The 25,149-nt window shown below is 42.5% G+C and overlaps 1 protein-coding gene across 1 annotated transcript in view; it reads right to left on the bottom strand.

Annotated features, from left to right (window-relative positions):
* The window catches only part of LOC135524088 (PDZ domain-containing RING finger protein 4-like), a 106,893-nt gene that overhangs the window by 6,869 nt on the left and 74,875 nt on the right, over window positions 1-25,149 (bottom strand). Inside the window, exons 4-6 of the mRNA XM_064951290.1 lie at window positions 21,824-21,922; window positions 3,810-3,872; window positions 1,588-1,689 (exon numbers count right to left, since the gene is read on the bottom strand). Of these exons, the coding sequence (XP_064807362.1) occupies window positions 1,588-1,689; window positions 3,810-3,872; window positions 21,824-21,922 (264 nt within the window). The remainder of the gene's footprint in view (window positions 1-1,587; window positions 1,690-3,809; window positions 3,873-21,823; window positions 21,923-25,149) is intronic.

Genomic DNA, 25,149 nt, shown 5'->3' with positions numbered 1-25,149 from the left:
GAACAGTGTAAAACAGTCAGAATGTAGAAAGCCCTGTTGAAATCACTTATTTATGTGTTGCCACCCTAGGGTCATGAACTACTCATAGCATACATACTGTATGACTTTTATTAATCAAAAACATAAAATACCGTCAAATATCACTACACTGTATTTAAAATAAAGCACTAGCCAAGCACTAGTCGGATGGGTTTATCACTTGTGAATGATGCCCAGCATGTGCCGTCTACGGTCAAAAAACAGCGGTTTGCATTGTTTTGCGATTTAAAAAAAATCATATTCACAAGCATCATGTAGCCGAGCCCATAGGCCTATATGTTTTGATAAGGTTTGTAGCACAACTAAAGTGGCCAAATCACTTTAAACTTAACCCATAGGCTTAGGATCCCTGGAACAGGGTTGGAGAGCCCATAGCCTGCAGAGCCTAGAGACACATGTGTTCTTACGAGCCCAGTCAATTGCGCAATCGCATTGGAGACAACAGGGTTTTGACTGGCCATTACAGTATTTTAAAAGAGGATCCCAGCTTTTTTGTGCTGTTATTCTTAAATTTAAAAAAAATAAGCACATTAATCTACTTTACAACTGGTGTAGCCTACCTGGCACAGGAAGGGCTTTCATCCATTCGCTATTTGAGGGCAGGCTACCGATAACACTTTTTTTTTTTATAAAAAAGCATTATACACATACAGTATATTAGTAGGCTACATGTAAAGCCCAAATGAAATTGGGAATAGTCTGATGGGTGAGAATATTATCAAGTGCTTGTCAAATTGTGAATGACCGACTAATGAAGCATGTGCGGCCTGCATAAGAAACAGAGCAGAGCGCATGCCTTTCATGCTACTTTTTTTCAAATCGCCATTTGAGTCACATCATGCTGCCTTAGAATGCATTAGAAATCAAATCAAATCAAATAACGGATTTATTGTGACGGTGTGGGCTATATTAAATAGATTTATACGACTTTTTTTTAAATGTAGATGTTTCAAAGGTCTGCATCAGTGGCTTGTGGGCTGTGCGAGGAAGCCCAGAGATGCCGAACAAGTTTATGTTAATTAACGGTCAATTACTGTGAGACCTGGAGATATTTGGTTGACAGTTACCAGCTGACAAAAAACTTCACGGCCGCCACAGCCCTACGCACGTGCACGCGCACGCACACACACCGTTCGCCATGGCCTTGGGCCTGAACTCACTGCATATTAGCATGCCATTAGTTTTTATGGCGTACTGTTGGAAGTCAATTACAGCGGCCGGCACTATATAAAAAAAATACACATGATGTGCGGTGGTGTTTATACAGGGACGTGTAATGTTTCATCTAAGAAACGTAAGTGGTATTATGTGCAGCCTTGGGGCTGTGTTTTGGGTGTCACGTATGTTATAACTCGGGATGTCATGAATAAAAAGTCCTCTTAATGACTGGTGTATTGATCCTACGGACCTACAGTATAGACCTGTGCTTACCGTTAAAGGAATAGTTGACAATACATCTCTCCAGATTAGTAAACTATTAGGACTGGAGTAAACAAATAAATAACCTGAAATCAATTCCTTCAACTTCATCAGTGGTGGTAAGCTCACCTGTAACTCGGGCCTGGCGACCAGCAGTACGATGTTCCTTGTGTCTTCACTGGAGAGCACAGCCACAGCCTCCTCTCTGTCCTGCACATCCTGTCCATTGATCTGTGGAAATAGCACACACTGTTATTCATACACAAACACACTGGAGAGAGAGAGAGAGAGAGAGAGAGAGAGAGGGGAGAGAGGGAGGGAGGGAGGGAGGGAGGGAGGGAGGGAGGGAGAGAGAGAGAGAGAGAGAGAGAGAGAGAGAGAGAGAGAGAGAGAGAGAGAGAGAGAGAGAGAGAGAGAGAGGGAGAGAGGAGAGAGAGAGAGAGAGAGAGAGAGAGAGAGAGAGAGAGAGAGAGAGAGAGAGCAGTTGCAACCTGAAGTGGAGGCAGGGGTCACAATATACAGTATATCACACACTGTCCTGTTATAACTCACACGCGCACATACACGCGCTAGAACACACACACACAAAGGGAAGGGACACTTTCCTTTTTTCCCCCCTTTTTTTTCTTTATCTCAGTCTAACACTGTAGAAAGAGCCCAGCTGGCAGACAGCTAAAGGCCCTGTCTCTCCTCCTTCCAGGGGATCTGCACTCTATGTGTCCAGTCAGTATTTCATAGCAGGCCAGGCTGGCTGGATTGATCGTGAATGGGACAGTGGTCTATGGACCGATCGTCTGCACTAGAAATGCTCTGCTCCTGAAAGCATCCAGCATCTGGAAGCGACACACATTCATACATACAGACGCCCCACACAATTAACTGAACCGTGACAGGGGGGAGTCCGTCTTCCACTGACCAGAGTAATGGCCCTGTCAGCATGGGATAATAGTAAAGGGGTGCTTGGGGTGGAGGCATGGATCACAGCCACTAACCCAAACCCCTCTCCCCTCGCTTTGCCTCGTAGCTCAAAACAATCGCACAACACATTATGACCTGCAATGCACGAAAGACACGTGCGCACACATGGACAAGGCGCCACGCGACAGACAATTAGGGAAGCAGCTAGCCCCGGCCGTACATTATCTCTCTGCAAAAAAAAAAACTGTGCTTACCCTACGCTCAATCTTCTTCCTCTCATGACTGCACCGTGTACTCACCTCCCCCCCCCTCTCTCTCTCTCTCTCTCTCTCGGACTCATTAAACCTTATTCAGAAACACATCACTCTGTTGTTCTGAGAGTTCACTCAGACTGAAAACAGACCACTCTCTAAAAGACATTACCGTCTACTTCTGCCATTCTCCTCAAAAGCATTTCTCCACTGTCTCCAGCACTCTCACCCACATTACTGTAACAACCTTGTGGCTCTTGCCTCCCAAAACCATTACTGCTCTCAGACTCTATAGAACCCTTACACTTAATGCCAGTGATCACCAATCTTCCCCGAGCCGAGATCCCATTCTGAGATCTACCGCTCAGATTTGTATTTTAAAACATGACTTAAAAAACGTAAGCCTTTACAACCTTAACCTCCCAAAACACGACTATCCATCTCTCTCCACGAAGCCCTCAATCTGCCTCTCCCCAAATATATGACCTTACTTTATCCCTACCTCCCAAAACACCAACCCCTCGATTACACCTTAAAACATCCCCCTTTTCCACCCTTCCCCCTACAAGAGAGCAAAGCTCACAACCCCCCTCCCTCTCCAATAACATCATAACGGTCCATACAGCTCCACTGACTCTGTTGTTTGTGTCTCTAACCCCACCAGAAGACTGTCTTTGGAGGGGGTACTAGTAGCCTCCAGGGTCCACCGACCCTCCCTGGCCCAGGAATGGAGCTGAGGGGTAATAACATGGAGAGCCTCTCAGTCTACCTCCGGGGTGTGTGTGTGTGTAGAAAGGGAAGAGATCTGGTGTGTGTGCATTCTTGTGGATGTGCGAGTGTGTTACCCAGAAGCAGGTGGGGGGTATATCTGGAGCACGGTGCATCCTTAAACTGCTCTTACGGCTGTTAAAAAGCCCAGTCGGATGCTGAGTCGGTAACTAAAACAGCCAGAGGGACATTTCCTCCCCGCTAACCGTCACAGAGGGGGTGAGTTTCTCTTTTACTATGGTGCCATTAAAAATGAATGGGTTCTCGTGTTGGGAGACAATGGCAGAGGGAGGTGAAATAAAAAAAGTGTTTATGTCACCTCTGATGAGAAATGAGAGAGAGAGGAGATGAGAGAGAAAGAACGAGAGAGAGAAAAGAGGGGCTGAGGGTCAAGATAGAAATATAGTTTCCTACCTGTAAAATGTGGTCTCCTTCTCTTATGCGTCCGTCCCTTGCAGCGATGCTGTTTGGCCCAACCTGATGGGGAGAGACCGTTTGAATCAATGCTCAAAGGGAACACAAAATTGCCTTTTGGAAGTTTGCCAAAATACCTTACCATCACATCTCATACACAAAATATATAACTTTTTGAAAATACAAAAGTATATGGACACCCCTTCAAATGATTGGATTCGGCAATTTCAACCACACTCATTGCTGACAGGTGTATAAAATCGATCACACAGCCATGCAATCGCCATAGACACTGTGGACACTGTGTTAACAACCCTCCAGGCAAGCTTCAATGCCATACAACTCTCCTTCCGTGGCCTCCAATTGCTCTTAAATACAAGTAAAACTAAATGCATGCTCTTCAACCGATCGCTACCCGCACCTACCCGCCTGTCCAACATCACTACTCTGGACGGCTCTGATTTAGAATACGTGGACAACTACAAATACTTAGGTGTCTGGTTAGACTGTAAACTCTCCTTCCAGACCCATATCAAATATCTCCAATCCAAAGTAAAATCTAGAATTGGCTTCCTATTTCGGAACAAAGCATCCTTCACTCATGCTGCCAAACATACCCTTGTAAAACTGACCATCCTACCAATTCTCGACTTTGGCGATGTCATTTACAAAATAGCCTCCAATACCCTACTCAACAAATTGGATGCAGTCTATCACAGTGCAATCCGTTTTGTCACCAAAGCCCCATATACTACCCACCATTGCGACCTGTACGCTCTCGTTGGCTGGCCCTCGCTTCATACTCGTCGCCAAACCCACTGGCTCCATGTCATCTACAAGACCCTGCTAGGTAAAGTCCCCCCTTATCTCAGCTCGCTGGTCACCATAGCATCTCCCACCTGTAGCACACGCTCCAGCAGGTATATCTCTCTAGTCACCCCCAAAACCAATTCTTTCTTTGGCCGCCTCTCCTTCCAGTTCTCTGCTGCCAATGACTGGAACGAACTACAAAAAGCACTGAAACTGGAAACACTTATCTCCCTCACTAGCTTTAAGCACCAACTGTCAGAGCAGCTCACATATTACTGCACCTGTACATAGCCCACCTATATTTTAGCCCAAACAACTACCTCTTTCCCTACTGTATTTCATTTATTTATTTTGCTCCTTTGCACCCCATTATTTTTATTTCTTCTTTGCACATTCTTCCATTGCAAATCTACCATTCCAGTGTTTTACTTGCTATATTGTATTTACTTTGCCACCATGGCCTTTTTTTTGCCTTTACCTCCCTTATCTCACCTCATTTGCTCACATCGTATATAGACTTGTTTATACTGTATTATTGACTGTATGTTTGTTTTGCTCCATGTGTAACTCTGTGTCGTTGTATGTGTCGAACTGCTTTGCTTTATCTTGGCCAGGTTGCAATTGTAAATGAGAACTTGTTCTCAACTTGCCTACCTGGTTAAATAAAGGTGAAATAAATAAAATAAAAATAAATAAAATAGACAAACATTGGCAATAGAATGGCCTGACTGAAGAGCTCACAGACATTCAACGTGGCACCGTAGGATGCCACCTTTCTAACAAAATCAATCAAAGTTTATTTGTCACATGCGCCGAATACAACAGTGAAATGCTTACTTACAGGCTCTAACCAATAGTGCTGAGAAAAAAGGGGGAAAAAGTATGTGTGTGTGTGTGTGTGTAGGTAAGTAAAGAAATAAAACAGTAAAAAGACATTTGATAATAAAAATAACAGGTCAGTTCGTCAAATTTCTGCTCTGCTAGAGCTGCCCCGGTCAACTATAAGTACTGTTCTTGTGAAGTGGAAACATCTAGGAGCAACAGCGGTGCAACCGCGAAGTGGTAGGCCACACAAGGTCACAGAGCGAGACCGCCGAGTGCTGAAACGCGTAGCACGTAAATATAAGCTATCCTTGAGTTACAAACTGCCTCTGGAAGCAACGTCAGCGCAAGAACTGTTTGTCGGCAGCTTCATGACATGGGTTTCCATGGCTGAGCAGCCGCACACAAACCTAAGCTCACCATGCGCAATGCCAAGTGTCACAGTCCGATGGACAAATTTGGGTTTGGTGGATGCCAGGAGAACACTACCAGTCCGAAAACACTCTAAAGTTTGGTGGAGGAGGAATACTGGTTTGGGGCTGTTTTTCATGGTTCAGTTTAGGCCCCTTAGTTCCAGTGAAGGGAAATCTTAACGCTTCAGCATACAATTACAGTCTAGACAATTCTGTGCTTCCAACTTTGTGGCAACAGCTTGGGGAAGGTCCTTTCCTGTTTCAGCATGACAATGCCCCTGTGCACAAAGTGAGTTCCTCACTTGTCGAGATCTGTGTGGAAGAACTTGACTGGCCTGCACAGAGCCCTGACTTCAACCCAATCGAACACCTTTGAGATGAATTGGAATGCCGACTGCAAGCCAGGCCTAATCGCCCCAACACCAGTCCCCGACCTCACTAATGCGCTTGTGGCTGAATGAAAGCAAGTCCCCGCAAAAATATTCCTACATCTTGTGGAACGCCTTCCCAGAATAGTGGAGGCTGTTATAGCAGCAAAGGGGGGATCAACTCCATATTAATGCCCATGATTGTGGAATGAGATTTTCGACGAGCAGGTGTTCACAAACTTTTGGTCATGTAGTGTACCTATACAACTTTACAGAGACCACTGACCTATAAAAGCATTGTCTAAATTTCTTATGACATCCAATAATCATTTAGTCCCCAATCTAATTCTAGAACACCTCTGTAGGTTTGAAGTAAGAACTGTTATACAACACTTCTAGATAAAGGACCTCTTTCAACACCATCTGGTGATTGTTTGAAGAACCTGCTGCCAGAGGAAGGCCTTAGCTGTCAGTATGTGTTATAGCATCTGTCCAGTTCAGGTATCAAGGCCACTTTACCCTACTGCTGAAGCAGCTAAATGAACAGAGCTACAAACCTGTCAGGACATGTGTCTGGGGAAAGTACAATAAAGTATCACAATCAGGGAATACTGTGTGTTTGTGTGTGTGTGTGTGTACTCTGCTTCTTTATCGGTTGATTTCCCTGTTGGGCTAACCTGCACCCTCCATCCCTCCTGTTGTGATTGGTAGATGTAACGTACCGGACACAGAGAGACATAGTATCCATACAAGGCCCATCCATGCCTCTTCCTTCCCATGATTCTCGCTGACTAATGATACTGAGCGAAGAGGGCAGGCCACTCTTTCAACGGCCAATCAATTACTGCCGTCTGGGGCCATTTGTTTTACTCTATCCAATCAGACAGGATCTCCTGAGATGGCTGGGGCAGCCTGAATGTTCCATCTTCATGATGGTCCGGTGTGTGTGTGTGTGTGTCACAAAGGACCGTTCCTTAAAAAGAGCTGCTCTGAGATTACTGGGGATGGGGAGGGACTCTGGTCTCAGCTCCGGCCTGTCCTTGATTTCTCGTGTCACGTCTTCTCTCCTTTCGTCCCTCTTGAAAAATGTTTTAAGGAGAGGAGTAGAAGGGACCCGAGGAACGGAGGAGGAAAGGACTTTTGCGATTCCCCCACTGTCACAACATGTGGAGTGATACCCAGAATGATAACGGCGCCGGAGGGGATGGCTGCAGTTTAACGGGCTCCTAACCAACTGCGCTGTTTTCTTAGTTCTTTTTCCACATTGTTTGTAACTCATTTTGTACATAATGTTGCTGCTAGCGTCTCTTATGACTGAAAATAGCTTCTGGACATCAGAGCAGCGATTACTCACCTCGAACTGGACAAAGATTTATTTTATTTAATGAGTCCGACACGAAGGATATACTGCTTTGTCGAGACAAGGCCACAATCCCTGTCATTCGAGGTATTGCTCGCCTGAGGTAGAATAGATAGAAAACCTCATTCGGTAAGCAGTAAGCCACAATGTCTATATTATTCATAGCCGTCTATTTACCACCACAACCCGATGCTGGCACTAAAACCGCACTCAACGAGCTGTGTAAGGCCAAAAGCATAGAAGAAAATACTCATCCATAAGCGGAACTCCTAGTGGCCGGGGACTTTAATGCAATCAAACCTCATTTCTGTGCAACCAGCGGATGCTACGCGACAGGACAGTTTTGCTAGCACAGACTGGAATATGTTCCGGGATTCATCCAATGGCATTGAGGTGTATACCCCTTCTGTCACCGGCTTCATCAATAAGTGCATCGATAACGTCGTCCCCACAGTGACCATACGTACACTTCCAACCAGAAGCAATGGATTACAGGCAACATCCGCACCGAGCTAAAGCCTAGAGCTGCCGCTTTCAAGGAGCAGGACATTAATCCGGAAGCTTATAAGAAATCCCGCTGTGTCCTCAGACAAGCCATCAAACAGGCAAAGCATCAATACAGGACAAAGATTGAATCCTACTACACCGGCTCTCACGCTCGTCGGATGTGGCAGGGCTTGAAAACTATTACGGACTACAAAGGGAAACCCAGCAGCGAACTGCCCAGTGACACGAGCCTACCAGACGAGCAAAATGCCTTTTATGCTCACTTCGAGGAAAGCTACACTGAAACATGCAAGAGAGCACCAGCTGTTCCGGACGACTGTGTGAGCACGCTCTCCATAGCCGATGTGAGCAAGACCTTTAAACAGGTCAACATTCCCAAAGCCGTCGGTAGCCATGAAGTGCTTTGAAAGGCTGGTCATGGCTCACATCAACACCATCATGCCGGAAATCCTAGACCCACTCCAATTCGCATACCACCCCAACAGATCCACAGATGATGCAATCTCAATCGCACTCCACACTACCCTTTCCCACTTGGACAAAAGGAACAGCTAAAGTACGTGAGAATGCTGTTCATTGACTACAGATCAGAGTTTAACACCATAGTAACGATAAAGCTTATCACTAAGCTAAGGACCCTGGGACTAAACACCTCCCACTGCAACTGGATCCTGGACTTCTTGACGGGCCGCACCCCAGGTGGTAAGGGCAGGCAACAACACATCTGCCACGCTGATCATCAACACTGAGGCCCCTCAGGGGTGTGTGCTTAATCCCATCCTGTACTCCCTGTTCACCCATGACTGCATGGCCAAGCACGACTCCAACACCATCATTAGGTGTTGGATTAGCTGACGACACAAAAGTGGTAGGCCTGATCACCGACAACAATGAGACAGCCTATAGGAAGGAGGTCAGAGACCTGGCTGTATGGTGCCAGGACAACAACCTCCCCCTCAATGTGAGCAAGACAAAGAAGATGATCGTGGACTGCAGGAAAGGGAGGGCTGAACACCACTGAAGTGGAGCAGGTCGAGAGTTTCAAGTTCCTTGTTTTCCACATCACCAACAAACTATCATGGTCAAAACACACCAAGACAGTTGTGAAGAGGGCACGACAACACCTTTTCTTCCTCAGGAGACTGAAAATATTTGGCATGGGACCCCATATCCTCAAACAGTTATACAGCTGCACCATCGAGAACATCCTGTCTGGTTGCATCACTGCCTGGAATGGCAACTGCTCGGCATCTGACCGTAAGGCGCTACAGAGGTCCGGCCCACTACATCACTTGTACAAAGCTTTCTGACATCCAGGACCTATATATCCAGGACCTGTCAAGGGTTTCTGGGATAATGGTGTTGATGTGAGCCATTACCAGCTTTCAAAGCATTTCATGGCTACAGACGTAAGTGCTACGGGTCGGTAGTCATTTAGGCAGGTTACCTTAGTGTTCTTGGGCACAAAGACATGGTGGTTTGCTTCAAACATGTTGGTATTACAGACTCAGACCGGGAGAGGTTGAAAATGTCAGTGAATACACTTTGGTCAGCGCATGATCGGAGTACACGTCCTGGTAGTCCGTCTGGCCCTGTGGCCTTGTAAATGTTGACCTGTTTAAAAGGTCTTACTCACATCGGCTGCGGAGAGCGTGATCACACAATTCCAGTTGTCATTGTGTTTTATAATGACGCTGATAACTAATATTGATCCCACAATGAACACACTACAACTGGTCCCTTCTGTAAATGACGTTCAACATATAAAAGTCTTCATAAAGCCTTCATAATGCCTTCAAAAGCACTACATACATTTGTTACAAAGCATCTATAACCGTATGTCATGCTTTGTAAAGGGTTCATAGATGTGGCAACTGTGTGACAATCACCAATGTCAAAAATGACATCAAATCAAATCGTATAGGTCACGTCCATGCAGATGTTATTGCGGGTGTAGCGAAATGCTTGTGTTTCTAGCTCCGACAGTGCAGTAATATCTAACAAGAAATATCTAACAATTTCACAACATACACCGATTACAAACAAATTTAAGTAAACAAATGGAATTAAGAATGTATAAATATATGGACGAGAAATGTCAGAGCAGCATAGACTAAGATACAGTAGAATAGTATAGATACAGTATTTACATATGAGTAATGCAAGATATGTAAAGGTTATTAAAGTGACTAGTGTTCCATTTATTAAAGTGGCCAGTGATTTCAAGCAATGGCTTCTTCCTTGCTGAGCGGCCTTCAGGTTATGTCGATATAGGACTCGTTTTACTGTGGATAGAGATACGTTTGTACCTGTTTCCTCCGGCATCTTCACAAGGTCCTTTGCTGTTGTTCTGGGATTGATTTGCACGTTTCACACCAATGTACGTTCATCTCTAGGAGACAGAACGCGTCTCCTTCCTGAGCGGTATGACGGCTGCATGGTGTTTATACTTGCGTACTATTGTTTGTACAGATGAACGTGATACCTTCAGTCATTTGGAAATTGCTCCCAAGAATGAACCAGACTTATGGAGGTCTCCAATTATTTTTCTGAGGTTTTGGCTGAAATGATTAGCCTATCAGAAGCTTCTAAAGCCATGACAATTTTCTGGAATTTTCCAAGCTGTACTTAGTGTATGTGCATTTCTGACCCACTGGAATTGTGGTACAGTGAATTATAAGTGAAATAATCTGTCTGTAAACAATTGTTGGAAAAATTACTTGTGTCATGCACAAAGTAGATGTCCTAACCGACTTGCCAAAACTATAGTTTGTTAACAAGAAATTTGTGGAGTGGTTGAAAAACGAGTTTTAATGACTCCAACCTAAGTGTATGTTAACTTCCGACTTCAACTGTAAGTATCAAAAGTAAAAGTATAAATAGTTTCAAATTCCTTAAATTAAACAAACCAGATGGCAACATTTTCTTGTTTGTTTTTATTTACGGATAGCCAGGGGCAGGCTCCAACACTCAGACATAATTTAGTCTGCCAGATCAGAGGCCGTAGGGATGACCAGGGATGTTCTCTTGATAAGTGTGTGAATTGGACTATTTTCCTGTCAAAATGTAACGAGTACTTTTGGGTGTCTGCAAAAATGTAAGAGTAAGAAGTCCATTATTTTCTTTAGGAATGTAGTGAAGTAAAAGTAAAAGTTGCCAAAAATGTAAATAGTAAAGTAAAGATATCCCCAAAAAACGACTTAAGTAGTACTTTAAAGTATTTTTACCACTGTATATATGGTGTCATTACATGGCGTTCTGAATAATACGGAGTGTTGCTGGCCTTTTTTAATTGTATTTTTTTATATAACCTTTATTTAACCAGGTAGGCCAGTTGAGAACAAGTTCTCATTTACAAATGCGACTTGGCCAAGATAAAGCAAAGCAGGCCGACACAAACAACAACACAGAGTTACACATGGAATAAACAAACATACAGTCAATAACACAATAGAAAAAGTCTATGTACAATGTGTGCAAATGAGGTAAGATAAGGGAGGTTTGGAAATAAATAGGTCATAGTGGTACATTTTGTTTATGTGCAAGTAGAGATGAATGTGCAAGTAGAGATACTGGCGTGCAAAGGAGCAATAAAATAAAATAAATAACAGTATGGGGATGAGGTAGTTGGATGGGCTATTTACAGATGAGCTATGTACAGGTGCAGTGATCTGTGAGCTGCTCCGACAACTGGTGCTTAAAGTTAGTGAGGGATATATGAGTCTCTAGCTTCAGTGATTTTTACAATTCGTTCCAATCATTGGCAGCAGAGAACTGGAAGGGAAGGCGGCCAAATGAGGAATTGGCTTTGGGGGTGACCAGTGAAATATACCTGCTGGAGCGCGTGCTACGGGTGGAGGCTGCTATGGTGACTAGTGAGCTGAGATAAGGCGGGGCTTTACCTAGCAAAGACTTATACAAAGACTTATAGATGACCTCGCCAGTGGGTTTGGCGACGAATATGAAGCGAGGGCCACCCAACAAGAGCATACAGGTCGCAGTGGTGGGTAGTATATGGGGCTTGGTGACAAAACAGATGGCACTGTGATAGACTGCATCCAATTTGCTGAGTAGAGTGTTGGAGGCTGTTTTGTAAATGACATCGCCCAAGTCAAAGATAGTCAGTTTTACGAGGGTATGTTTGGCAGCATGAGTGAAGGATGCTTTGTAGCGAAATAGGAACCCGATTCTAGATTTAATTTTGGATTGGAGATGCTTAATAATGTGAGTCTGAAAGGAGAGTTTACAGTCTAACCAGACAGCGATCGGTTTAAGAGCATGCATTTATTTTTACTTGCCTTTAAGAGCAGTTGAAGGCCACAGAAGGAGAGTTGTATGGCATTGAAGCTCGTCTGGAGGTTAGTTAACGCAGTGTCCAAAGAACGGCCAGAAGTATACAGAATTGTGTCGTCTGCGTAGAGGTGGATCAGAGAATCACCAGCAGCAAGAGTGACATCATTGAAGTATACAGAGAAAATAGTCAGTCTGAGAATTGAACCCTGTGGCAGCCACATAGAGATTGCCAGAGGTCCGGACAACATGCCCTCGTTTTGACACACTGAACTCAGTCATTTGAGAAACTAAGGCAGTTGAGTCTGTCGATAAGAATGTGGTGTTTGATAGAGTCGAAAGCCTTGACCAGGACAATCAATACAGCTGCACAGTATTGTCTCTTATCGATGGCAGTTATGATATTGTTTAGAACCTTGACCAGCTCGGAAACCAGATTGCCTAGCGGAGAAGGTACCGTGGGATTCGAAATGGTCGGTGATCTGTTTGTTAACTTGGCTTTCGAAGACCTTAAAAAGGCATGGTAGGATAGATATAGGTCTGTAGCAGTTTGGGTATAGAGTGTCTCCCCCTTTGAAGAGGGGGATGACCGTGGCAGCTAACCAATCTTTGGGGATCTCAGACGATACGAAAGAGAGTTTGAACTGGCTAGTAATAGTGGTTGCAACAATTTCGGCGGATAATTTTAGAAAGAGAGGGTCCAGATTGTCTAGCCCGACTGATTTGTAGGGGTCAAGATTTTGCAGCTCTTTCATTACATCAGCTATCTGGATTTGGGTGAAGGAGAAATGGGGAGGCTTGGGCAAGTTGCTGTGGAGGGTGCAGGGTTGTTGATCAGGGTTATGGTAGCCAGGTGGAAAGCATGGCCAGCCGTAGAAAAATGCTTATTGAAATGCTCAATTATCGTGGCTTTATTGGTGGTGACAGTGTTTCCTAGCCTCAGTGCAGTGGGCAGCTGGGAGGAGGTGCTCTTATTCTCCATGGACTTTACAGTGTCCCAGAACTTTTTGGAGTTTGTGCTACAGGATGCACATTTCTGTTTTAAAAAGCTAGCCTTTGCTTTTCTAACTGCCTGCGTATATTGGTTCCTAACTTCCCTGAAAAGTTGCATATCGCGGGGGCTATTCAATGCCAATGCAGTACACCACAGGATGTTTTTGTGCTGGTCAAGGGCAGTCAGGTCTGGAGTGAACCAAGGGCTATACCTGTTCCTGTTTTTTTTAATTGAATGGGGCATGCTTATTTAAGATGGTGAGAAAAGCACTTTTTGAATTTTTATTTAAAGTTTTATGAAGTTTTCTTGTTTTTCAATCAACCAACAAAACACATTCCACATTCACAGATGTGACAGGCTTAAAAAAATAAGAAAAAAAAAGTTAAAAAAAATATTGTAATAATACATTTGGAAAAAAATACAATTAAAATGAAAGATTAAGAAAAATAAGTGTTTTCATTTTATATTATTTATTTATTTTCCTTGGTGCATATATATATATACATACATACCCACATACCCACACACATATATATATACATACATACATACATACATACATACATACATACATACATACAGACAGACAGACAGACAGACAGACAGACAGACAGACAGACAGACAGACAGACAGACAGACATACATACATACGCACACGTACTCAAAAATAAAATTAAAATAAAAACACAAAAAAAACATATATAACACTTGCAGCAGCACTATCATTGTTCTTATTAGCTATTTTTAGCCTTCGCTGAGACGACGGGCCAATAATTCGTTTTTAGGTTTTACAGTACCTTACACAACATGTATCTGCACATTTCCCTAGTCACCCCGTTCACTCTGTACAGTTTGAAATATAGTTGAATAGTGGAGACCAGAGTCTATCAAACTTGGGCTGTCTCTTGTGGAGGTCATAAGTGAGCTTTTCAAGAGGAAGAAAGTCAACAATCTGGTCAATCCACATTTTAAATGTAAGAGGGGTATTAGAGGACCACAATAGAAGAATACATTCCTTAGCAAAGTATGTAATAGTCATAAGCAAATGTTCAAGAACAAAGTCCTGCTGGGCATTAAGAAGATACACAGGGTCATATCAAACTGTACCTCTAATATTTTCTGTGCAGCAGTATGTACAGATTGCCAAAATTTTGCAATCTCTCTACAGCTCCAAAATACATGCATATAGGTTCCACTTTCAGAGGTACATCTTTAACAGTTAGGAGACATATCTGTTTTCATTCTATGGAGTCTCAAAGGAGTATAATAACATTTGTACAAAAAATTGTAGTTAGATTCTTTCATTTTTACACTAGTAGAGGTGCAGTATACCCTGTTTCAAACCTCCGCCCATAACTCATCACTGATAGTTAGACCAAGGTCCTTTTCCCAAATTATTTTCAAAGGAGTAAAGGAGGAGCCTCCTTTCTCAGAAAGGAGTCTATAGATGTAAGATATTTTGCCTTTAATGGATTGTGATGTGACAAGAAGGGTTTCAACTTCATTCAACTGAGTTCTAAATCTCCTCTTGGAGGTAAATGAGGAAATTACATGTCTCATTTGAAGATATTTAAAAAATGGAATCTTGGCACATCGAATTCACTGCAGAGCTCTTGAAAGGATTTCAGTGTAGTGGTTTTCTGATGAAATAGGTGTGAAAAGGTCCTGATTCCTAGAGTATGCCAAAGATTAAAGTTGGCATCACTCAGGGCTTTTGTTAAGTCTGGGTTGCCTACTATAGGCGAGTGAGAACATATTTGGGAGGAAATGCCCAGGTATTTCTTACAGTCCCTCCACGCTAGTAGGGTGCTGTAAATCACAAAGGTTTTGGCTATGTTGCCCACTTCACTAAAGTTATTAATTAATATAATTGAGCTTAAGGGCAATGAACCACAGGATTGGGCTTCTATCTGAATCCACATCGACTCTTGTCTGTTTGTGATCCATGTTAGCATGTTGCGGATTTGGGCAGACCAGTAGTACAATTGAAGGGAGGGAAAGGCAAGACCACCCTTAGATTCAGGTTTCGATATAGTGGAAAACTTGATCCTAGGTTTTTTATTGCCCTATATAAATTTGGTGATGCTTTGGTTAGCTGTTATGAAAAAAGAAACTGGGAGATAGCATGGGAGCATCTGAAATAAGTAGTTCAGTCTAGGGAGGACGTTCATACGGATGACATTAATTCTTCCTACTAAGCTAATTGGGAGGGAGATCCAGGTTTGGAGATCGTTCTTGATTCGATCCAGGAGTGGAAGATAATTTTCCTTGATAAGGCTATTCAGATCTGGTGTTATGAAGATCCCGAGGTATTGAAACCCCTGTGTTTTCCATTGGAAAGGACATAGTGTCTTCATAGAGCTGGTGAGTGTAATATTGAGAGGGCAGACAGTGGATTTGTTAAAATTGATCTTATAACCTGAAAACTTGCCATACTGAGAAATTTTGTCTAAAATGAGAGGGAGAGATTTCTCAGGGTTGGATATGTAGAGCAAGACATCAACCGCATAAAGTGAAATCTTGTGCTGCAGGCCGTCTGCAAAAACACCCATAATACTTGGATTGCTCCTTATCAACTCTGCCAGAGGCTCCTCCCCCAACAAGTAGAGCAGGGGGACAGCGAGCACCCTTGTCTTGTGCCCCATTCCAGAGGGAATCTGGAGTTCAGTCCATTAGTAGTAACCATGGCATTTGGATGAGAGTATAGTGATTTGATCAATTTAATAAAATTTGGGCCCATATTGAACTTTTCTAAGACTGAAAACAGAAAGCTCCACTCTATCCTGTCAAACGCCTTCTCAGCATCCAGTGAAGCCAGCAGGACAGGTGTCTTCTGTGCGTTTACTTGATCAATAATATCAAAAAGATGGCGAATGTTATCAGAAGAGTATCTGTCTCTAATAAATCCAGTTTGGTCCTCTTTTATTATTTTGGGAAGAAGAGTGTTTAGTCTTTTGGCGAGCAATTTGGTAATTATTTTATAGTCGAAATCCAACAAGCTTATGGGCCGGAAGGACGAGCAGGATAGGGGGTCCTTGTCCTTTTTTAGCAACACTGTAATGCGAGCTGTGTGCATTGAGTCTGGGAAGAGAAGCACTTTTAAAGAATAGCCAGGCATCCTCTACTGACGGAATGAGGTTAATATCATTCCAGGATACCCGGGCCAGGTCGATTAAGGAGTGGCTGATGGACCTCTTCAGCTAGCTGGGAGATGGGCCTAGCATAGGCTAGCTCCAGGATAATTGGTGCTTGCTTCGGGACAGAGACGTTGGCCAGGAGTAGCCACTCGGATAGCAGCTAGCTAGCTGCGATGATCCAGGTGAAAAGGTTCTGAGCTTGCTGTAGGAATCCGGAGATATGGAGAAGAAGAAGTCTGATTTGCTCCGGGTTGAATCACGCTGTGCAGACTGGAAGGAGTTGTCCTGGCTAAAGGTTAGCTGATGACTGCTAGCAGAAGCTAGCTCCTGTTGGGGGTTCCGGTTCTAAAGTAAAGCAAATAGCAGATCCATACCACATTGGGTGAGGCGGGTTACAGGAGAGTATGTTGAAGTTGAGGTTAAGAAAAATGTTTTAAAAATATATATGCGAAGAAAAACGATGTAAAAAGATTTAAACACAGAACACAACAAGACGATGACAAGACGCCTGACTGCTACGCCATCTTGGATTCTTGGACTTTTACTCCACCCATTCCATTGGCAGTCGAATAATATCACGTGGGCTTAACTGCACTACAGAAAACCCGCTAACCAAACAAAAGTACAGGGCATGCTCACTGAATTACACTGGCAACTACACAAAAGAAATCGACATTTCTTAGATTTTTCAAGGCTTCAAAAGTCATCCCCTGATTTGGTTGTGAACACACAAAATCCAATTTAGTTGTTTTCTATTAAAAAAGGTAAAAAAATCTGGAGTAAACCAGATCAACTGGGGGTATCCAAAACCTGGAAAAACAAAAACCAAGAAAATGGAATTTGGGAAAAGAAAGGCTCTACCAACATTTTTTTTAGCTGTGCATGACTGAACTTCATAATGTGTGTCATCCTGCAACACAGCATTTTGGGGGAATTTGAGGTCAGGTCCAATATTGACTATATGCACCCAGGAGGGAAAGAGGTTGGGCCATCCTATAAATGTTTTAGTGTAATATAATATATACAATTTTTCCAACGATTTTATCCGAAGCGACTTACAGTCATGCGTGAATACATCTTTACAAATTGGGTGGTCTCTGGAACCGACCCCAATATCCTGGTGTGGCAATGCTCTCCCAAGACGCAATGACAGGGTTATAAATGCTTTGTGAAGCCTTCATCATTTAATATGATTTATAAGGCCTTCATTAACCTCTTGAAACTCTAGGGGCGCTATATCATTTTTGGATAAAAAGACGTGCCCGTTTTAAGCTCAATATTTTTTCACAAAAAGATGCTCGACTATGCATATAATTGGTAGCTTTGGAAAGAAAACACTCTGACGTTTCCAGAACTGCAAAGATATTTTCTGTGCGTGCCCTAGAACGTGAGCTACAGGCAAAACCAAGATGAGACGGCATCCAGGAAATGAGCAGGATTTTTGAGGCTCTGTTTTCCATTGTCTCCTTATATGGCTGTGAATGCGAGAGTAGTAAGTCTGCCCTTTCAGGCTTCCACGAACGATATATCAATGAAGAGATATGTGAAAAAAACCTTTTGAGGATTGATTCCAAACAACGTTTGCCATGTTTCGGTCGATATTATGGAGTTAATTCGGAAAAAGTTTGACGTTGTAGGTGACTGAATTTTCGGTTCGTTTCGGTAGCCAAATGTGATGTACAAAACGGAGCGATTTCTCCTACACACAGACGCTTTCAGGAAAAACTGCATTTGCTATGTAACTGAGAGTCTCCTCATTGAAAACATCCGAAGCTCTTCAAAGGTAAATTATTTTATTTATTTGGTTATCTGGTTTTTGTGACAATGTTGCGTGCTAAATGCTACTCAAAATGCTAAGCTAGCTTAGCATACTCTTACACAAATTAGTCAATTGCTATGGTTCAAAAGCATATTTTGAAAATCTGAGATGACAGTGTTGTTAAGAAAAGGCTAAGCTTGAGAGTAGGCGCATTATTTTCATTTTATTTGCGATTTTCAGAAATCGTTAACGTTGCGTTATGCTAATGAGCCTGAGGCTTTAGTCACGATCCCGGATCCGGGATGGGGAGTTTCAAGAGGTCCTTATGCCACCCTTTATAAAGCAAAGGTTTATGGGGCAGCAGGTTGCCTAGTGGTTAGAGCGTTGGGCCAGTAACAGGAAGGTTACTAGATCAAATCCCCGAGCTGACAAGATAGAAATTTGTCGTTCTGAAGCTGAACAAGGCAGTTAACCCACGGTTCCTAGGCCGTCATTGTAAATAAGAATTCCTGACTTGCCTGGTTACATTTTTTAAAAGTCATATTTTACATAGTGGGTTATGTCAGATTTGACATTGGTGGTTATGTCCCACAGTTAAGAAACATTTATGAACCTTTTAAAAAGCATGACATACGGTTATATTGATTCATAACACATTTATGTAGTGTTTATGAAGGCTTTATGAAGCCTTTATAAGCTGCACGCCATTTACAGCAGGGCCCTACAAGGCTTTATAGAGCATTCATAAAGACTTCATAAACACTACATAGCTTATTGTCAAACCATTTTTAAGAAATGTCATAATACACAAAGCGTGATATAAAATGTCCTTTTAAACACTACATCTTGAGCTTTGCCAAATAGTATGCATGATACTGTATAGTTCATTGGTAAGTGAGATCAGAAACGCAATTCACTATCTCAAACACAGCTGAAATACGGAGTAGCATTCAGTAGAAGTTCATCTGAATGCAGCACGCTCTCCTTGGTTTTACTTTTTATAGACTGAACACTTGAGAGGAGAAGCAGCCCAGTGACTACAGCGATCTGTATTCAAGTCATGTTCAGCTGCATATACCTTGCGGGTCTGAGCTAACTTCAAACGAATGAGAGAGAGAGAGAGACAGAGAGAGAGAGAGAGAGAGAGAGAGAGCGAGAGAGAGGAAGTTGGGCAGAATGGAGGAGAGGACAGTGCTTTGTCAGTGCTGCCAATAAGTGGGAGAAACAGAGAAAAAAAGCCTTGACTGTGGGCACAAATAGTGTAACCTCAGCTTGCAAAAAACATGTCAGTTCTATTTGAAGAACAAGGATAGTCACTCAAAGAAAGACTACAGTGACTTGTTTTATGAGTTGGTTTAATCTATATTATTGCAAATATAAAAATTATGAAGTGCCAGTCCAAAGATTCATGTATTTTTAGTCTGTGTTAATCATATTAAATTACAGACTCTCTACATATTCAATATTAACTAAGCTGTGTAAAAGAGGACACAGAGGAATCATATTAACGTCACAACTGATTTAGTCTGAAAGTCTAGAATGCTGTATTCCTTTCACAGTTATATCAGTGTATTTACAGTGCATTCGGAAAGTATTCATACCCCTTGAATTTTCCCACATTTTGTTATGTTACAGCCTTATTCTAAAATGCATTAAATATGTTTTTTTCCTCGTCAATCTAAACACATACATCACAGGTTTTTAGAAATGTTTGCAAATGTATTAAAAATAAAGAAAAAATTGAGCTCAGGTTCATCCTGTTTCCATTGATCATCCATTGATGTTGTAGAAATGTTTCTACAACATGATTGGAGTCCACCTGTGATAAATTAAATTGATTGGACATGATTTGGAAAGGCACACACCTGTCTATATAAGGTCCCACAGTTAACAGTGCATGTCTGAGCAGAAACCAAGCCATGAGGTCGAAGGAATTGTCTGTAGAGCTCCAAGACAGGATTGTAATCGAGGCACAGATCTGGGGAAGGGTAACGAAAAAATTATTTAGCGTCGAAGTTCTCCAAGAACACAGTGGCCTCCACCATTCTTAAAAGGAAGACGTTTGGAACCACCAAGACTCTTCCTGGAGCTGGCCGCCCGGACAAACTGAGCAATTGGACGAGAAGGGCCTTGGTCAGGGAGGTGACCAAGAACCCGATGGTCACTCTGACATAGCTCCAGAGGTCCTCTGTAGAGATGGGAGAACCTTCCAGAAGGACAACCATCTTTGCAGCACTCCACCAATCAGGCCTTTATGGTTGAGGCCAGATGGAAGCCACTCTTCAGTACACTAAAACCCACTTGGAGTTTGCCAAAAGGCACCTAAAAGACTCTCAGACCATGAGAAACAAGATTCTCTGGTCTGATGAAACCAATATTGGAATCTTTGGCCTGAATGCCAAGCGTCATGTCTGGAGGAAACCTGGCATCTTCCCTATGGTGAAGCATGGTTGAGGCAGCATCATGCTGTGTGGGATGTTTTTCAGCAGCAGGGACTAGGAGACTAGCCAGGATCGAGGGAAAGATGAACGGAGCAAAGTACAGCGAGATCCTTGATGAAAACCTGCTCCAGAGTGCTCAGGACCTCAGACTGGGGCGAAGGTTCACCTTCCAACAGGACAACAACCCTAAGCACACAGCCAAGACAATGCAGGAGTGACTTCAGCACAAATCTCTGAATGACTTGAGTGGCCTAAGCAGAACACGGACTTGAACCCGATCGAAAATCTCTGGAGAGACCTGAAGATGGTTGTGCATCAACGCTCCCCATCCAACCTGACAGAGCTTGAGAGGAGGATCTGCAGAGAAGAATGGAAGAAACTCCCCAAACACAGGTGTGCCAAACTTGTAGTGTCATACCCAAGAAGAATCGAGGCTTTAATCACTGCCAAAGGTGCTTCAACAAAGTACTGAGTAAAGGGTCTGAATACTTATGTAAATGTCTTTTTTTAAATTTTAATATAATTTGCAAACTTTTCTAAAAACCATTATGGGGTATTGTGTGTAGATTGATGAGGGGGGGGAGGAACAATTGAATAGTTTTTAGAATAAGGCTGTGACGTAATGAAATGTGGAAAAAGTCATGGGTTCTGAATACTTTCGGGAATGCACTGTATTTACTATGATCCACAGTGATTGTAGTCCATAGTAATTGTAGTATGGTAGTACAATTATGTTAATCTACTTTACATAAAATGCACATGAAACCTCAAAGAACCGATAAATACACAGGACTGGTGGAAATGCATGCATACATTTTTTTATCAAGTTGATTTACATTTTCTTTTATCAACAACTATAAATAGTAGCTGTTATTTTGGTGTTTGTTCAAGAACTCGGAGGAAAGGAAGCATTTGTATACTGCTGAGTGTTGTGACAGACATGTAGGTGAAGTGAGAACTTCAAAAGTGCCTATTTCTGAACAAGTCTGGTGTATATAATAGCGTTTTCATAAGTGAAAACTGTAAGGATGGAGAGAATGAGCAGAAGAATGAGAAGAAGAAATACAGCAGCAGTTCCCTAGCCACCCTCAGTCCCACTCCTGCTGTCTCACCTCACTGACATAGATAGCCATGTCCTCCTCCTCGTCTGTCCTGTAGCACAACGTCAGGCCCAGCTTCTCCTGGCTGTTCAGTCGACACAGCTCCACCTCCTGCAGACATACAGAGAACAGAGGTCAACAAAACCACACACGGATAACAACACTAACCAGCTTCTCCTGGCTGTTGAGTCGAACACAGCTCTTGGGGCGGCAGGGTAGCCTAGTGGTTAGAGCGTTGGACTAGGAACCGGAAGGTTAGAAGTTCAAATCCCAGAGCTGTTGTTCTGCCCCTGAACAGGCATTTAACCCACTGTTCATAGACTGTCATTGAAAATAAGAGTTTGTTCTTAACTGACTTGCCTAGTTAAATAAAGTTAAAATAAAATATCACCTATACACACAGAAGGGACAAGAACACACCACCTGTTGTAGGTGTGCCAAGTACATCAATGTATAAAAAAATGCAGTTATTGAAGCTGTAGCCATCATACCCGATTTGTTATCAAACAGCATATTAACTTTGGCTGGGTAGAGGAGCTTATCTTAACTGTTTGACTTTGTGTTTGTGTGATTAAAGCTGTTCTCTAAACGTTCAGTGAACCGCTTGATCAGTCATGTCTTTGATAACTGTCAGAAGCTTTCAAGTGTTTTTACCGAGCAGCTACAGCCTAATATTAGATTATTAGTTGGTAAATAAACCCATATAATTATGCTAACGTAGTGAATATATTCAGAGTTGCATGACCCACCACTGAAGTATTCCTCATCTCTGAAGAGTCCTTATGGAGAGACAACCTACAAACTGGGAACATTCCCAGAACATTAGCTAATATTCCCATTAAGTTATGGTTTTATCAAACATTAGGATGAGAACATCCCCAAAACATTCAAAGAATGTTTTTGATAACAAAATGTTTTTATTTTTTTTTCAATTAAAAAAAGATTAAATATCCTAACATTCACTATTATTTTCCCAGCAAACCAGAATTGGTTCTGTGAAAGTTTCCAGAACAATCGTTAGGTTGCAGCAAATGCTCTCATAACACAAAAACTGTCGAGTCATGCTGATGATCATATAAAACATTTGCCTTGATGTTGTCTGAATGTTCCGATAACACATTTAGTCTGTTCTTTAAAGGTTCCCAAATGTTTGTCGAAACAGTATGGTGGGATCATTGTGTTGGACATCACAAAAGACAAACTATCCAGTTGTGAAGATGATTATACAATGTATATTTTAGAATGAAATCACTTGATGCTACAAGAACATTCCCAGAACACATTTTTTGATGTTCTTTAAAAGTTCCTAAAACATTTCTTTAGGTTATGGGAACATTGTTGGCATATGGCAAGAGAACTGTTCAGTTGTGCAGACATTCAGAGAATGTTTGTATCATGTTGCACACCACATTCATTTGATGTTGCAAGAATGTTGACAGAACAGCCTTTCTGGGTTATTTCAAGGTTCCCGAAACATGTTGAGGTAACCGTGTGGACACATTGCAAGACATAGGTTCCAAAAGCACTAAATATGCTCAGTTGTGATGCCATTCATACAATGTTTAAGATAGGTTGCACAGGGCATACCTTTAATGTTGTAAGAATGTTGACAGAACACCTGGTCTAAGTCCTGTCAGTACAATATGTGAATATCACAAGAATATTCTTGTAACGTCCCAGACTCCCAAAACTTAATAAAATGTTCTGGAAATCTTTAAGAGTTTGCACAGAACATTCCTACAATGTTCCACAATTTCCAAATAAGTATTTTATTTATTTCACCTTTATTTATTTAACCTTTATTTAACTAGGCAAGTCAGTTAAGAACAAATTCTTATTTACAATGACGGCTTACCAAAAAGAAAAAGGTCTCCTGCGGGTATGGGATAAAAAAACAAACATAAATACAATATAAATATAGGACAAAACACACATCACAACAAGAGACGTAGCAACACAACACAACAACAACATGGTAGCAGAAAAAATCATGGTGCAAACATTATTGGGCACAGTCAACAGCACCAAGGTCAAGAAGGTAGAGACAACAAAACATCACACAAAGCAGCTACAACTGTCAGTTAAGAGTGTCCATGATTGAGTCTGAATGAAGAGATTGAGATAAAACTGTCCAGTTTGAGTGTTTGTTGCAGCTCGTTCCAGTCGCTAGCTGCAGCGAACTGAAAAGAGGAGGGACCCAGGGGTGTGTGGTCTTTGGAGACCTTTAACAGAAAGTGACTGGCAGAACGGGTGTTGTATGTGGAGGATGAGGGCCGCAGTAGATATCTCAGATATGGGGGAATGAGGCCTAAGAGGGTTTTCTAAATAAGTATCATCCAGTGGGTCTTGCAACGGGTATACAGAGATGGCCAGTTTACAGAGGAGTATACAGTAGATTGCAGGGATGTGTCCTATAAGTAGTATTGGTGGCAAATCTGATGGCCGAATGGTAAAGAACAGCTAGCCTCTCGAGAGCACCCTTACCTGCCGATCTATATATTATGTCTCAGTAATCTAGCATGGGTAGGATAGTCATCTGAATCAGGATTAGTTGGGCAGCCGGGGTGAAAGAGCAGCGATTACGATAGAGGAAACCAAGTCTAGATTTAACTTTAGCCTGCAGCTGTGATGTGTGCTGAGAGAAGGACAGTGCACCATCTAGCCATACTCCAAAGTACTTGTATGAGGTGACTACTTCAAGCTCTAAACCCTCAGAGGTTGTAATAACACTTGTGGAAAGAGGGGTATTCTTCTTACCAAACCACATGACCTTTGTTTTGGAGGTATTCAAAACATGGTTAAGGGTAGAGAAAGCTTGTTGGACACTAAGAAAGCTTTGTTGTAGAGCATTTAACACAAAATCCGGGGAGGGGCCAGCTGAGTATAAGACTACCATCTGCATATAAATGGATGAGAGAGCTCCCTACTGCCTGAGCTATGTTGTTGATGTAAATTGAGAAGAGCGTGGGACCTAGGATCGAGCCTTGGGGTACTCCCTTGGTGACAGGTAGTGGCTGTGACAGCAGATTTTCTGACTTTATACACTGCACTTTTTGAGAGAAGTAGTTAGCAAGCCAGGCCAAAGACACCCCAGACACCAATACTCCTTAGCCGGCCCACAAGAATGGAATGGTCTACCGTATCAAAAGCTTTGGCCAAGTCAATAGAAATAGCAGCACAATATTGCTTAGAATCACGGCAACGGTGACGTCAGTGAAGGCCTTTAAGGTTGCAGTGACACATGCATAACCTGAGCGGAAACCAGATTGCATACCAGAGAGAATACTATAGACATCAAGAAAGCCAGTTAGTTGATTATTGCCAAGTTTTTCCAACAC

Source organism: Oncorhynchus masou, chromosome 31, assembly GCF_036934945.1.
Source record: "Oncorhynchus masou masou isolate Uvic2021 chromosome 31, UVic_Omas_1.1, whole genome shotgun sequence".
NCBI lineage: Eukaryota > Metazoa > Chordata > Actinopteri > Salmoniformes > Salmonidae > Oncorhynchus > Oncorhynchus masou.
Note: the sequence above shows the minus strand (reverse complement) of the source record. Positions and strands in the feature narration are given on the sequence as shown.